Source organism: Grampus griseus, assembly GCF_964374135.1.
Source record: "Grampus griseus genome assembly, chromosome: 11".
NCBI classification, from domain to species: domain Eukaryota; kingdom Metazoa; phylum Chordata; class Mammalia; order Artiodactyla; family Delphinidae; genus Grampus; species Grampus griseus.
The window spans coordinates 60,258,339-60,272,949 of NC_139005.1; the positions used below are offsets into that span (position 1 = coordinate 60,258,339).

General features: G+C 37.5%; 2 protein-coding genes across 2 annotated transcripts in view; one reads left to right on the top strand and one right to left on the bottom strand.

Annotated features, from left to right (window-relative positions):
* CAPS2 (calcyphosine 2) overlaps positions 1 to 13,492 on the bottom strand; it is a gene marked incomplete at both ends in the record, with an annotated part of 31,620 nt that extends 18,128 nt beyond the window's left edge. Inside the window, 1 exon segment of the mRNA XM_082666174.1 lies at positions 13,414 to 13,492. Within this exon segment, the coding sequence (XP_082522300.1) occupies positions 13,414 to 13,492 (79 nt within the window).
* Positions 13,493 to 14,214: 722 nt separating this feature from the next.
* GLIPR1L2 (GLIPR1 like 2) overlaps positions 14,215 to 14,611 on the top strand; it is a gene marked incomplete at both ends in the record, with an annotated part of 31,060 nt that continues 30,663 nt past the window's right edge. Inside the window, one exon of the mRNA XM_082666175.1 lies at positions 14,215 to 14,448. Coding sequence (XP_082522301.1) covers positions 14,215 to 14,448 — 234 coding nt within the window. The remainder of the gene's footprint in view (positions 14,449 to 14,611) is intronic.

Consider the following 14,611-nt stretch of genomic DNA (forward strand, 5'->3'; position numbering starts at 1 on the left):
AACCATGGTACACTGTTAGTGGGAATGTAAAATTGTGCCGCAGCTATGGAAAAAAGTATGGAGCTTCCTCAAGAAATTAAAAAATAGAACTATGATATGATCCAGAAATCCCACTTCTGGGTATCTATCCAAAAAAAATTGAAAACTCAGGATCTTGAAGAGATATCTGCACTTCCACGTTCATTGCACCACTATTTGCATTAGCCAAGATATAGGAACAACCCAAGGGTCCATCAAAAGAAGACTGGATAAAGAAAATGTTGTACATACATTACAATGGAATATTATTCAGCCTTAAAAAAAGAAGGAAATCCTGCCATTTGTGGCAACATGGAAGAATCTGAAGGACATTATGCTAAGTGAAATAAACCAGTCACAGAATGACAAATACTGTATGATTCCAGCTATTGGATGCATCTAAAATAGTCAAACTCATAGAAGCAAAGAATACAGTAGTTGTTGCCAGGGTCTTGGAGGTGGAAAAATCGGGGAATTGTTATTCAAAGGGTACAAAGTTTCAGTTACATTAGATGAATAAGTTCTAGAGATCTGCCAAATAGCATGGTGCCAATTGTTAACAATAAGATATGGTGCACTTCAAAATTTGTGAAGAAGGTAGATCTCATTTGTTAAGTGTTTTTACCATAAAAACAAACAAAACACAAAGGGAGGGACTTCTCTGGTGGCACAGTGGTTGAGAGTCCTCCTGCCAATGCAGGGGATGTGGGTTCGAGCCCTGGTCCAGGAAGATCCCACATGCCACGGAGCAACTAAGCCAGTGTGCCACAACTACTGAGCCTGGGCTCCAGAGCCTGTGAGCCACAACTACTGAAGCCCGCGTGCCTAGAGCCGTGCTCCGCAAAAAGAGAAGACACCACAGAGAGAAGCCCATGCACCGCAACAAAGAGTAGCCCCCGCTCACTGCAACTAGAGAAAGCCCACGCGCAGCAACAAAGACCCAAAGCAGCCAAATGGCGCAGTGGTTGAGAGTCCGCCTGCCGATGCAGGGGACACGGGTTCGTGCCCGGGTCCGGGAAGATCCCACATGCCGCGGAGCGGCTGGGCCTGTGAGTCATGGCCGCTGAGCCTGCGCGTCCGGAGCCTGTGCTCCGCAACGGGAGAGGCCACAACAGTGACAGGCCCGCGTACTGCAAAAACAAACAAACAAACAAAAACAAATAGAAAATAAATAAATTAATTTAAAAAAAGCACACACACACAAAGGGATACAAGTAAATACTGGGAAGTGTTGATTATGTCTGTTACCTTGATTGTGGTGATGGTATCATGAGTGTTTGCATATGTCCAAACTCATCAAATTGTACACATTTAATATGCACAGTTTTTTTCTATATTAATTATACCTCAATAAATCCATTTTAAAGTATTATTTTTGTCATTTGCATTATTTAGTATATTCCTTTCAGGAATTTTGAATAGTGACTATTATGCTATATATTTTTATTGCTGAACATTTTTTTTATCCTCTCTGTATATAGAATAAATTCTTCAGTAGCATATGATACATCCCAACATCCTCCTGCTCTCAACCCTATGCACAATATAATGTTTCTTGCCACAGCATAAGCAGAAGCATCATGATTATCTGAGCATATCCTTAAAAAGTAGTGTGTGGGGGGCTTCCCTGGTGGCGCAGTGGTTGAGAGTCCACCTGCCGATGCAGGGGACGCGGGTTCGTGCCCCGGTCTGGGAAGATCCCACATGCCGCGGAGCGGCTGGGCCCGTGAGCCATGGCCGCTGAGCCTGTGCATCCGGAGCCTGTGCTCTGCAACGGGAGAGGCCACAACAGTGACAGGCCCGCGTACCGCAAAAAAAAAATAAATAAATAAACAAAAGTAGTGTGGGAACTCTCCATCAGATAAAACTATTATAAATATGTTTGTATTTAGTTTCTATTTTGAAGAATTTCTTGGTAGGCTTTCTTCTTCTTCCTTGTGTAGAGAAACTTGTTATATAGATGTCATTCATAATATGAGTGTTTGTGATTACGAGAGCTTCTAGAATGTACTTGAATTATTAGTTACTAGGCATAAGACAAGTGATTAGGCTTTTTAAAGAGATTTATGTCTATAAGTAAGTCAAATTCTTCCATTTACAAGTTAAGCCAGAATACTGCTCAATAAAAATTTTCCCTTAGGGCCAGAGACTTAATAGCAATTACGTTTTAAGTGAAAGCATTGCCAGATCTGAGAGGTCATTAAATTTTTTTTCTAGAAAAATTTTTAATTACATTGTTCAATCAAAACAAATGAGCTATAATTATAGACTCCTTGGGAATTTTAAAATGCAAATATATGTTTTTAGTTATACATACATCTAGGGAATTATAATTTGTACATGTTCTATATGTTTGAACTGGCTTGAAATACATGTTTTGAATAAATATAATTCCTTAGCCATCAGATATTGATTCTTACTTTTTCAAGACCATAGTCTTTACCATTTGGATAGTAATAATTCTAGATCTTAATTAGAATGACAGAATAGTTTTCTTTTGTACCATGCTTTGGATAGAGGATGACTTGGTACAAGCTATTTCATGGTAGAACTGTACTTTAATTTATATTTTTTCTTTTAAAATATATACCAGATTAAAGCTAATCATTTTTCCTTTTTAAAGCAGAGAAATCTCCCAATGATCCAGGCAAAACACTAGGATTCTCACAGCCTTAATGGGAGGTAAAGTTTTCTAGAGACTATAGCTATGCTGAGATATCTTGGAAAAGAAATGAACTGCATAAAAACTATAGCTAGGAATATATTAGGTGAAAAGAACTGGTTGAAAACATTTCTTTGCTGTTGTTGATTTCTTGGTTTGGTTCTGAATTGTATCTGTGAGAAAAAAATGGAGGCTCTGTCTTTCTGGTATTTTACCTGTTTCAAGTTCATATAATTTTTGGTGGAGGTTGGTATATCAGAACTCATCATGCAGTCTATTCATTTTTCAGAAGAGTAAATTATGTACCAACCTCTGAAAACTACTGAAGTCTCTCTTGGATACTGAAAACAAAATTTTTGATATGACAATTTTTGCAGTTTGAAAGAAAATTAGTTATTAAAATGACAAAAAAAAGAATATAGGAAATTAACCAATGAGGTTAATAGCATGAATTTAAATCTACAATCCTAAAATGGAAACATAATGGCATTTATTTATTTTCATTAAATCAACTTCAGTGTAATTTTTAGTCCTCACATTGAAAAGGGAGTTAAAATGCTATCTTTAACATTTTTGGACTTATCTTCCCCCATTGTTACACACACACACAAAATCTGAAGTCTTTGTTCCAAAGATAAAGGAAGCATCTTTAGGAATCAAGTCAATGATCATTATTATCCTTCCAAACTAGTGACCACTGGGATGCCAGTGACATTGTCCTTCCAGGTTGGACATGCTACTGCTTCCATGGTAGTCCTATGCCACAGAAATCATGACAAAGGCTGGAAGAACAATATTAGATACCCTACCTTCCGAGTCCAATGTCCTACCATTCCCTCTGAGATCTTTTTGTATGCTCAAGGCTACGATTCCGATACTGGTAGCAGCCTTTATTTTTAGCTGCTCAAGCTTTCTGCCAGGCCAAAATTCTTGAGTCAAGGAATTATAGGGAATCTATCTATCTATTAGGAATGCCTTCTTTTAGAGTTGTGGAGATAGGAATGGGAAATACAATGAGCAAAAACTTTAAAAAATTACCTTCCCAACAAGATGGAGTAGATCCATTTGCCCTACTCCCCCCATTAAGTATAGCTAAAAACCTTGGATATTCTATATAAAACAAATATCAGAAGACTTAAAGTTGGAGAAAAGGAAGCAGACATCCTCTAGAGACTCCAAGACTCAAGGAATGACACAAGGTGAGTTCCCTGGATTTCCTTTTTAACTCTTGTAAATCCTGGACTGGGTACTAAAGAAGCCTGAAATCCAGAAATGTCAATGGATGACGGAAACAAAAGCCTCAAGAAAAGCCTGCCCTCTCTTGCCAGAGAATAAGGAAAGGGACAGTCTAGTAAGGCAGAAATGTTTTTTGTTTGTTTTATTTTTTACAGTAAACATCCTCTTCTGGACAAACAACATGAGGAAAAAACAAGCCTCTTATCCTTTTCAACAAAGGCCAAGTGGAGGACTTAGACCGTCATCCTTGCCTGACACTTATGAAGCACCCCTCCCATCACCTCTCCACCAGTGATGTGTCAGAGGAGAGTGAGGAGACTTCCAGCCCCCACCAGGCAGTAATGAGGTGCCCCTCGCCCTCCCAGCCAGGGTGGTGTCAGAGGAGGCCAAGCATGGAGCATACATGTTCACTACCACCCAGCAGTAATGAAGTGCACCTCACAACAACCCCCCCCCCAACAGTGTCAATGGAGGCCATATGGGGAAACAGGACTTCCAGCCTCATCTGAGGCAATAGATACCCCTTCCTCTCCTGAGGTGTCAGCAGAGGTCAAGTGGGGAGCTTAGACTTTCATTCCCGCCTGGTCATAACAAGGTACCCCTTTCTCTCCCCATGAGATGATGTCAGCAGAAGCAAAGGGGGAGCCTGGATGTCCATCTCCTTCCAGTGGTAACAAGATAACCCTCCCCACAGCAGGGTTAATAAAAGTGAATAGGGATCCTGGACTTTTGCCCACCAACCAGTGATAAGTAGGACTGACCCCCACTGGAGCAATGTCAGTGAAGACCTGCCAAAACTGGAAGATTGACTAAGATCTAGAATCTCATAATATAAAACGCAAAATGTCAAGGATACAATGTAAAAAATCAGTCACATACCAAGAACCAGGAAAATCTCGATGTGAATGAGAAAAGGCAACAGATGTCAACACCCAAATGGCACAGATGTTAGGATTATCTGACAAGGATTTTAAAGTAGACATCATAAAAAGGATATATACATACACATATATAACTTTGCTGTACACCTGAAACAGTGTAATCAACTATACTTCAGTTAAAAAAAGATATCAAAAAAATCATAAAAATGCTTCAAGGAGCTATTACAAAAATGCTTAAGAGAAATGAAAAAAAATAAAGTCTCAGCTAGGAAATGGAAGTTACAGATTCAAATGGAAACTTTAGAACTAAAATATAGACAAACCAATATTAAAAATTCACTGGATGAGCAATGAAAATGGGAAAGGAAAAGACCGGTGAACTTGAAAATAGAACAATAGGAATTACCAAATCTGAACAACAGAGAGAAAATGGACTGAAAAGAAAAATGAACAGAACATCAGGGATCTATGAGACAATAACAAAATATTATATCTAATATTCATGTCATTGGAGTCCCAGAAGGAATTGAGAAAGATGGGGAGGGCCAGAAAAAATATTCTAAGAAATAGTGGCTGAGAACTTCCAAAATTTAGATAAAGATATAAACAATTCTGAGTAAAGGCCAAATATGATAAGCCCAAAGAAATTCATGCCAACATACATCATAATCAAACTTCAGAGACCCTAAGACAAAAAAGCTTAAAAGTAACTGGAGAGAAACAATACATTACCTATAGGAGAACAACAATTTCAGTGTCATGAAATTTCTCAGCCAAATCCAAGGATGCCAGAGAAAGTGGCACAACATTTTCAACTTTAATTTCAATTTCAAAAAAGAGTCAACTAAGAATACTACATAGAGAAAATATGCTTTAGGAATGAAGATTGAAATTAAGACATTCTCAGATTCAGAAAAACTAAGATGATTTGTCATAATCAGACCCACTCTAAAAGAATAGCTAAACAAAGATCTTAAAATAGTAAGATAATGATAAATCAAGGATTCTTGGAACATCAGGAATGAAGAAAACACAAGGCAAAGAGTAAAACTATGAATAAACATAAAAAACTATTCCCTTATCTTTTCTAAATTATGTTTGAGAGTTAAAGCAAAAATTATAACATAGGTTATGGTTATATTGGTTATATTATATTGGTTATGGAACATATATAGGTTCTTGATATAGAAGAAATATTTAAGACAATTGTATTATTGGTGGAGTGAGTGGCAAAGGGACCTAAATGGAAGTAATATTTCTACACTTCATTCAAACTGGTAAAATGCTGACACCAATAGTTTGTAATAAGTTACACTTATATATTATATAATACCTATAGCAACCACTAAAACATCTATATAAAGATATATACTTTGATAGCCTCATCCACCAGAGGGCAGACAGCAGAAGCAAGAAGAACTACAATCCTGCAGCCTGTGGAACAAAAACCACATTCACAGAAAGACGGACAAGATGAAAAGGCAGAGGGCTATGTACCAGATGAAGGAACAAGATAAAACCCCAGAAAAACAACTAAATGAAATGGAGATAGGCAATCTTCCAGAAAAAGAATTCAGAATAATGATAGTGAAGATGATCCAGGACCTCAGAAAAAGAATGGAGGCAAAGATCAAGAAGATGCAAGAAATGTTTAACAAAGATCTAGAAGAATTAAAGAACAAACAAACAGAGATGAACAATACAATAACTAAAATGAAAAATACACTAGAAGGAATCAATAGCAGAATAACTGAGGCAGAAGAACAGATAAGTGACCTGGAAGACAGAATGGTGGAATTCACTGCTGCAGAACAGAATACAGAAAAAAGAATGAAAAGAAATGAAGACAGCCTAAGAGACCTCTGGGACAACGTTAAACGCAACAACATTCGCATTACAGGGGTCCCAGAAGGAGAAGAGAGAGAGAAAGGACCAAGAAAATATCTGAAGAGATTATGGTCGAAAACTTCCCTAACATGGGAAAGGAAATAGCCATCCAAGTCCAGGAAGCACAGCAAGTCCCATGCAGGATAAACCCAAGGAGAAACACACCGAGACACATAGTAATCAAATTGGCAAAAATTAAAGACAAAGAAAAATTATTGAAAGCAACAAGCGAAAAATGACAAGTAACATACAAGGGAACTCCCATAAGATTAACAGCTGATTTCTCAGCAGAAACTCTACAAGCCAGAAGGGAGTGGCGTGATATACTTAAAGTGATGAAAGGGAAGAACCTACAACCAAGGTTATTCTACCCAGCAAGGATCTCATTCAGATTCGATGGAGAAATCAAAAGCTTTACAGACAAACAAAAGCTAAGAGAATTCAGCACCACCAAACCAGCTCTACAACAAATGCTAACAGAACTTCTCTAAGTGGGAAACACAACAGAAGAAAAGGACCTACAAAAACAAACCCAAAACAATTAAGAAAATGGTCATAGGAACATACATATTGGTAATTACCTTAAATGTGAATGGATTAAATGCTCCAACCAAAAGACACAGGCTTGCTGAATGGATACAAAAACAAGACCCATATATATGCTGTCTACAAGAGACCCACTTCAGACCTAGAGACACATACGGACTGAAAGTGAGGGGATGGAAAAAGATATTCCATGCAAATGGAAATCAAAAGAAAGCTGGAGTAGCAATACTCATATCAGATAAAATAGACTTTAAAATAAAGAATGTTACAAGATACAAGGAAGGACACTACATAATGATAAAGGGATCAATCCAAGAAGAAGATATAACAATTATAAATATATATACACCCAACATAGGAGCACCTCAATACATAAGGCAACTGCTAACAGCTCTAAAAGAGGAAATTGACAGTAACACAATACTAGTGGGGGACTTTAACACCTCACTTACACCAATGGACAGATCGTCCAAACAGAAAATTAATAAGGAAACACACGCTTTAAATGAAACAATAGACCAGATAGATTTAATTGATATTTGTAGGACATTCCATCCAAAAACAGCAGATTACACTTTCTTCTCAAGTGAGCATGGAACATTCTCCAGGATAGATCACATCTTGGGTCACAATTCAAGCCTCAGTAAATATAAGAAAATTGAAATCGTATCAAGCATCTTTTCTGACCACAACGCTATGAGATTAGAAATCAATTACAGGGAAAAGAACGTAAAAAACACAAACACATGGAGGCTAAACAATACGTTACTAAATAACCAAGAGATCACTAAAGAAATCAAAGAGGAAATAAAAAAATACCGAGAGACAAATGACAATGAAAACATGATGATCCAAAACCTATGGGATGCAGCAAAAGCAATTCTAAGAGGGAAGTTTATAGCTATACAAGCCTACCTCAAGAAACAAGAAAAATCTCAAATAAACAATCTAACGTTACACCTAAAGGAACTAGAGAAAGAAGAACAAACAAAACCCAAAGTTAGCAGAAGGAAAGAAATCATAAAGACCAGAGCAGAAATAAATGAAATAGAAAGTAAGAAAACAATAGCAAAGATCAATAAAACTAAAAGATGGTTCTTTGAGAAGATAAACAAAATTGACAAACCATTAGCCAGACTCATCAAGAAAAAGAGGGAGACAACTCAAATCAATAAAATTAGAAAGGAAAAATGAGAAGTTACAACAGACACCACAGAAATACAAAGCATCCTAAGAGACTACTACAAGCAACTCTATGCCAATAAAATGGACAACCTGGAAGAAATGGACAAATTCTTAGAAAGAAAGAAACCTTCCAAGATTGAACCAGGAAGAAATAGAAAATATGAACAGACCAATCACAAGTAATGAAATTGAAACTGTGATTAAAAGTCTTGCAACAAACAAAAGTCCAGGACCAGATGGCTTCACAGGTGAATTCTATCAAACATTTAGAGAAGAGCTAACACCCATCCCTCTCAAACTCTCCCAAAAAATTGCAGAGGAAGGAACACTCCAAAACTCATTCTATGAGGCCACCATCACTCTGATACCAAAACCAGACAAAGACACTACAAAAAAAAGAAACTTACAGACCAATATCACCGATGAATATAGATGCAAAAATCCTCAACAAAATACTAGCAAACAGACTCCAATAACACATTAAATGGATCATACACCATGATCAAGTGGGATTTATCCCAGTGATGCAAGGATTCTTCAATATACACAAATCAATCAATGTGATGCACCATACTAACAAATTGAAGACGAAAAACCATATGATCATCTCAATAGATGCAGAAAAAGCTTTTGACAAAATTCAACATTCATTTACGATAAAAACCCTCCATAAATTAGGCATAGAGGGAACTTACCTCAACATAATAAAGGCCATATATGACAAACCCACAGCAAACATCGTTCTCAATGGTGAAAAACTGAAAGCATTTCCTCGAAGATCAGGAACGAGACAAGAATGTCCGCTTTCACCACTATTATTCAACGTAGTTTTGGAAGTCCTAGCCACAGCAATCAGAGAAGAAAAAGAAATAAAAGGAATACAAATTGGGAAAGAAGAAGTAAAACTGTCACTGTTTGCCAATGACATGATACTATACATAGAGAACCCTAAAGTTGCCACCAGAAAACTACTAGAGCTAATCAATGAATTTGGTAAAGTTTCAGGATACAAAATTAATGCACAGAAATGTCTTTCATTCCTATACACTAATGATGAAAAATCTGAAAGAGAAATTAAGGAAACACTCGCATTTATCATTGCAACAAACAGAATAAAATACCTAGGAATAAACCTACCTAGGGAGACAAAAGACCTGTATGCAGAAAACTATAAGACACTGATGAAAGAAATTAAAGATGATACAAACAGATGGAGAGATGTACCATGTTCTTGGATTGGAAGAATCAATATTATGAAAATGACTTTACTACCCAAATCAATCTACAGATTGAATCCAATCCCTATCAAATTACCAATGGCATATTTTACAGAACTAGAATAAAAAATCTTAAAATTTGTATGGAGACACAAAAGACCCCAAATAGCCAAAGCAGTCTTGAGGGAAAAAAACGGAGCTGGAGGAATCAGACTCTCTGACTTCAGACTGTACTACAAAGCTACAGTAATCAAGACAATATGGTACTGGCACAAAAACAGAAATATAGATCAATGGAACAGGATAGAGAGCCCAGAGATAAACCCACGCACATATGGTCAACTAATCTATGACAAAGGAGGCAAGGATATACAATGGAGAAAAGAGAGTCTTTTCAATAAGTGGTGCTGGGAAAACTGGACAGCTACATGTAAAAGAATTAAATTAGAATACTCCCTAACACCATACACAAAAATAAACTCAAAAGGTTTTAAAGACCTAAATATAAGGCCAGACACTAACTCAAGGAGGAACACACTTTGACATAAATCACAGCAAGATCCTTTTTGACCCATCTCCTAGAGAAATGGAAATAAAAACAAAAATAAACAAATGGGACCTAATGAAACTTAAAAGCTTTTGCATAGTAAAGGAAACCATAAACCAGATGAAAAGACAACCCTCAGAACAGGAGAAAATAGTTGCAAATGAAGCAACTGACAAAAGTTTAATCTCCAAAATGTACAAGCAGCTCCTGCAGGTCAATGTCAATAAAACAGCCCAATCCAAAAATGGGCAGAAGACCTAAATAGACATTTCTCCAAAGAAGATATACAGACTGCCAACAAACACATGAAAGAATGCTCAACATCAGTAATCATTACAGAAATGCAAATCAAAACTACAATGGGGTATCACCTCACACCAGTCAGAATGGCTTTCATTAAAAAAATCTAGAAACAATAAATGCTGGAGAGGGTGTGGAGAAAAGGGAAGCCTCTTGCACTGTTGGTGGGAATGTACATTGATACAGCCACTATGGAGAACACTATGGAGGTTCCCTAAAAAACTACAGATAGAACTACCATATGACCCAGCAATCCCACTACTGGGCATATACACTGAGAAAACCGTAATTCCAAGAGTCATGTACCACAATGTTTATTACAGCCCTATTTACAGTAGCCAGGTTATGGAGCAACCTTAGTGTGCATCAACAGATGAATGGATAAAGAAGATGTGGCACATATATACAATGGAATATTACTCAGCCAAAAAAGAAATGAAATTGAGTTATTTGTAGTGAGGTGGATGGACCTAGAGTCTGTCATCCAGAGTGAAGTAAGTCAGAAAGAGAGAGACAAATACCATATGCTAACACCTATATATGGAATTTAAGAAAAAAAAAACTGTCATGAAGAACCTAGCACTATTTTTTGTATGAAGTACATGATGTCAGCCAATTCACTGACAGATCTGAAAGGCTGAACGTTTTCAAAACATCTTCAGCAAGCTTGGCCTCTTTCTACACAAACCAAACTAGACGTCTTCATTTCCTGTTCCTGTGTACTCCTGTATTAGTCACCTGAGTTTGAAAACCAGCTCTAACACCTACTGGCTGGGTGACTTTAGACAAATTACTTTACTTCGCTTTTTCTTAGCTTTTCCATCTGTATAATGGAGATAATAATAATATCTGTTTCTTAACAATGAGGTACCATCTCACACCAGTCAGAATGGCCATCATTATAATAATAATTGTCTACAAATAATAAATGCTAGAGAGGGTGTGGAGAAAGGGAACCTTCTTACACTGTTGGTGGTAATGTATATTGGTGCAGCCACTATGGAAAACAGTATGGAGATTCCTCAAAAACTAAAAATAGAGTTGCCATATTATCCAGCAGTCCCACTCCTGGACATATATCCAGATAAAACTCTAATTTGAAAAGATACATGCACCCTATGTTTATAGCAGCACTATTTACAAGAGCCAGGACATGGAAACAACCTAATTGTCCATCAACAGATGAATGGATAAAGAAGATGTGGTATATATATACAATGGAATATAACTCAGCCATTAGAAAGAATGAAATAAAGCCATTTGCAGCAACATGGATGGACCTAGAGATTATCATACTAAGCAAAGTAAGTCAGAAAGAGAAAGACAAATACCATATGATATTACTTATATGTGGAATCTGAAATACGACGCAAATGAACATATCTATGAAACAGAAACAGACTCACAGATATAGAGAACAGACTTGTGGTTGCCAAGGGGATGGAGAGGTGTGGGAGAAAAGGATTGGGAGTTTGGGATTAGCAGAGGCAAACATATATAGGATGGATAAACAACAAGGTCCTACTGTATAGCACACAGAATTATATTTAATATCCTGTAATAAACCATGATGGAAAAGAACATGAAAAAGAATATTTATATATAAATATAACTGAGTCACTTTGCTGAACAGCAGAAATTAAACACAACATTGTAAATCAACTATACTTCAATAAAAATTTTAAACATAATATCTGTTTCTTAAGGTTTTTATTATTTAAATGAGTTGATATTTTCCAAACATTTAAAATCTCACCCAATAGTTCTGGAAACAACACAGTGAATGTAATTGACACTGAATTTTCCACTAAAAATGGTTAAAATGGTAAATTTTATGTATATTTTACCACAATAGAAAACAAACAAAATAGCTCCTGACACACAGCAAGACTTTTTTAAATTTTAAAATAGCACTTATTACTCTGTATTATAGTTATTTGATGATTTGTATCACCTTTAACTAAAAGCTTCATGTGGATAGACTACGAATCTAATTTGCTGAGAATCTGTAGCTCTAACACCTAGCATGGGTCTGACACATAGAGGTCCTAAAGAAATACTTATTAAATTAATGAGTAAGATGTCCAGCAATGGAATGGGCTGCCTAAGAGATAGTGACTTCCCTGCTAACATAATTATTTAAGCAGAGGATATGGTGATCACCTGTCAGTGATGTGTCAGATATGTCTAATACAGTGGGATGAATAAAAGGCTAAAATTTCTTCCTAATCTAAGTCTGGATTATTGTATTTATCTTGTGCTTTAATATAGCAGTTTTCATAGTCTAACAACAGTACCAACATAATAAAGGAATTCCATCTTTCAGCACTTGCCACCTTGACCCCCCGCAATACGCTCTGGTCATACTAAAGCACTTTTAGCCTTTTTTGATCTCCTAGCATACTACATGCTTTTTTCTTTGTTTAGAATGCACGCTTTAACTTGTGTGCTTCACTTTCTCGATGTCACACTCCCCAAACAGGCCTACCTGGTCCTCAGAAAGGGTGTTAGTTGCCCCACACATTATGCCATAGCACTTTGGCTTTATATTTATCCATGGTATAAAGTCACCGATTTGCTAGTTCTCTAGACTGTAAGCTACTTGGAAGCAGGGTTTGTGTCTTGTCCACTGGCCTTTCTCATCCACCTAACACACTACCTGGTAATACATATTTATTAAAAGAATTAAGGCATGAATGAAACCATCTTATGAGGTCTACTGCTTTCAATTGTGTACACCATAGATAATCTTTAAAAGCACATTTATTTTTAGGTATTTTTTGGTCAAGCAGTTGCAATGCTCTCTTTGTGGCAAAATTCTGTTCCTGTGTCAATGATTCTGAATATCTCCTTAATGCTATCCAGCACAATATGTGATATGCAAATACATACCCCAAAACGAATATGTGTTTTTATTTTGTGCCTACAACTTACATTCTTCAAAGCAAGTTTTCTTGAGCCAAATACTTGAAGCTAAAGAAACCAGGCCAAAATCTGCTAGGATACTAGCCATTTTTTTCTGAAAGAAATGAAAACCAAAAAAAAAAATGAGTTCTTACCTACTGTTAACATGACAATTTGTCAGAGAAGATGAATATTGATATTCCAGACATGCTGGTGAAAGAAAAAAATGAAAATATTTTAACTTTATGAGAATTTGATGATCCCTAGTCTACCCCCTACCTGCTGAGCTTTCCACTTTTCCCATTTATCCTACGGTTTCCCACAAATGATCATTAAAACATTGAGAAAATCTCAGTGAGGAAGTTGGCCTAAAAGAGGATATTCTTCTGTCCAGGAGGAAAATAAAAGGAAGGTCTTGCATTAAACTCCCAACTTAACAAGTAAGGATTCTTTTTTTGGTTGAATTTTCATCGGTGTCACAGAAGAATTGGAAGGTTCCTCAGACATGTTACTTATTCAGCAATTGGCATTTACTGGGCAGTTGACACATCAATAAACGATGACACATCATCTGGTGTCAGAAATCGACTCTGGATATTTAACTACATTAGTTTAGTGAAAAGCTTGCACTCATTTAACTCAAGCCTCTGTTGTGGTTAGTTCTGCAGACAGCTTTCACGAGCCTTCCCTCACTCTGGTTTCCCTTCATCCTTTTCTCTCCGTTCGCGGGGAGGCGGGGCCAGACGTGCCTGCACCGCCCCTCCCCATTGATTGGCAGGTCGCTGGGGCGGGCCGGCGCGTGCGCACTGGCCTGGCCACGGCCAGTGAACGATGGAGACCCTGAGGCGCTTCGACCGGGAGTGGTGCGCCCAAAGGCTTCCTCTGGCGCAGACCATTGTTTGGGAGGTGTGGCTTTGTGAGTTCTGGCTACTACTGCTGGGTTCCGGTTTAAACGCGCGTTCTTTGCCACACGAAGAGGACGTAACGTTTATCAATGAGTACGTGAACCTCCACAATGAGCTCCGGGGCAGCGTCATCCCCCGAGGGGCTAACTTGCGCTTCATGGTGAGGCCCTAAGGCGGTTGCCCAAACCTCCAACAGCCCCTGTCAGGACCTCCCCCTCGGCCGCGGAGAGTCTGGGTCTCTGAGCCTTAAGGATCGCGGACAACCGCGCTTAGAGTTTGGGTTTTAAAATACACGTGAAGTTTATATGTTCAAGAAATAAAAA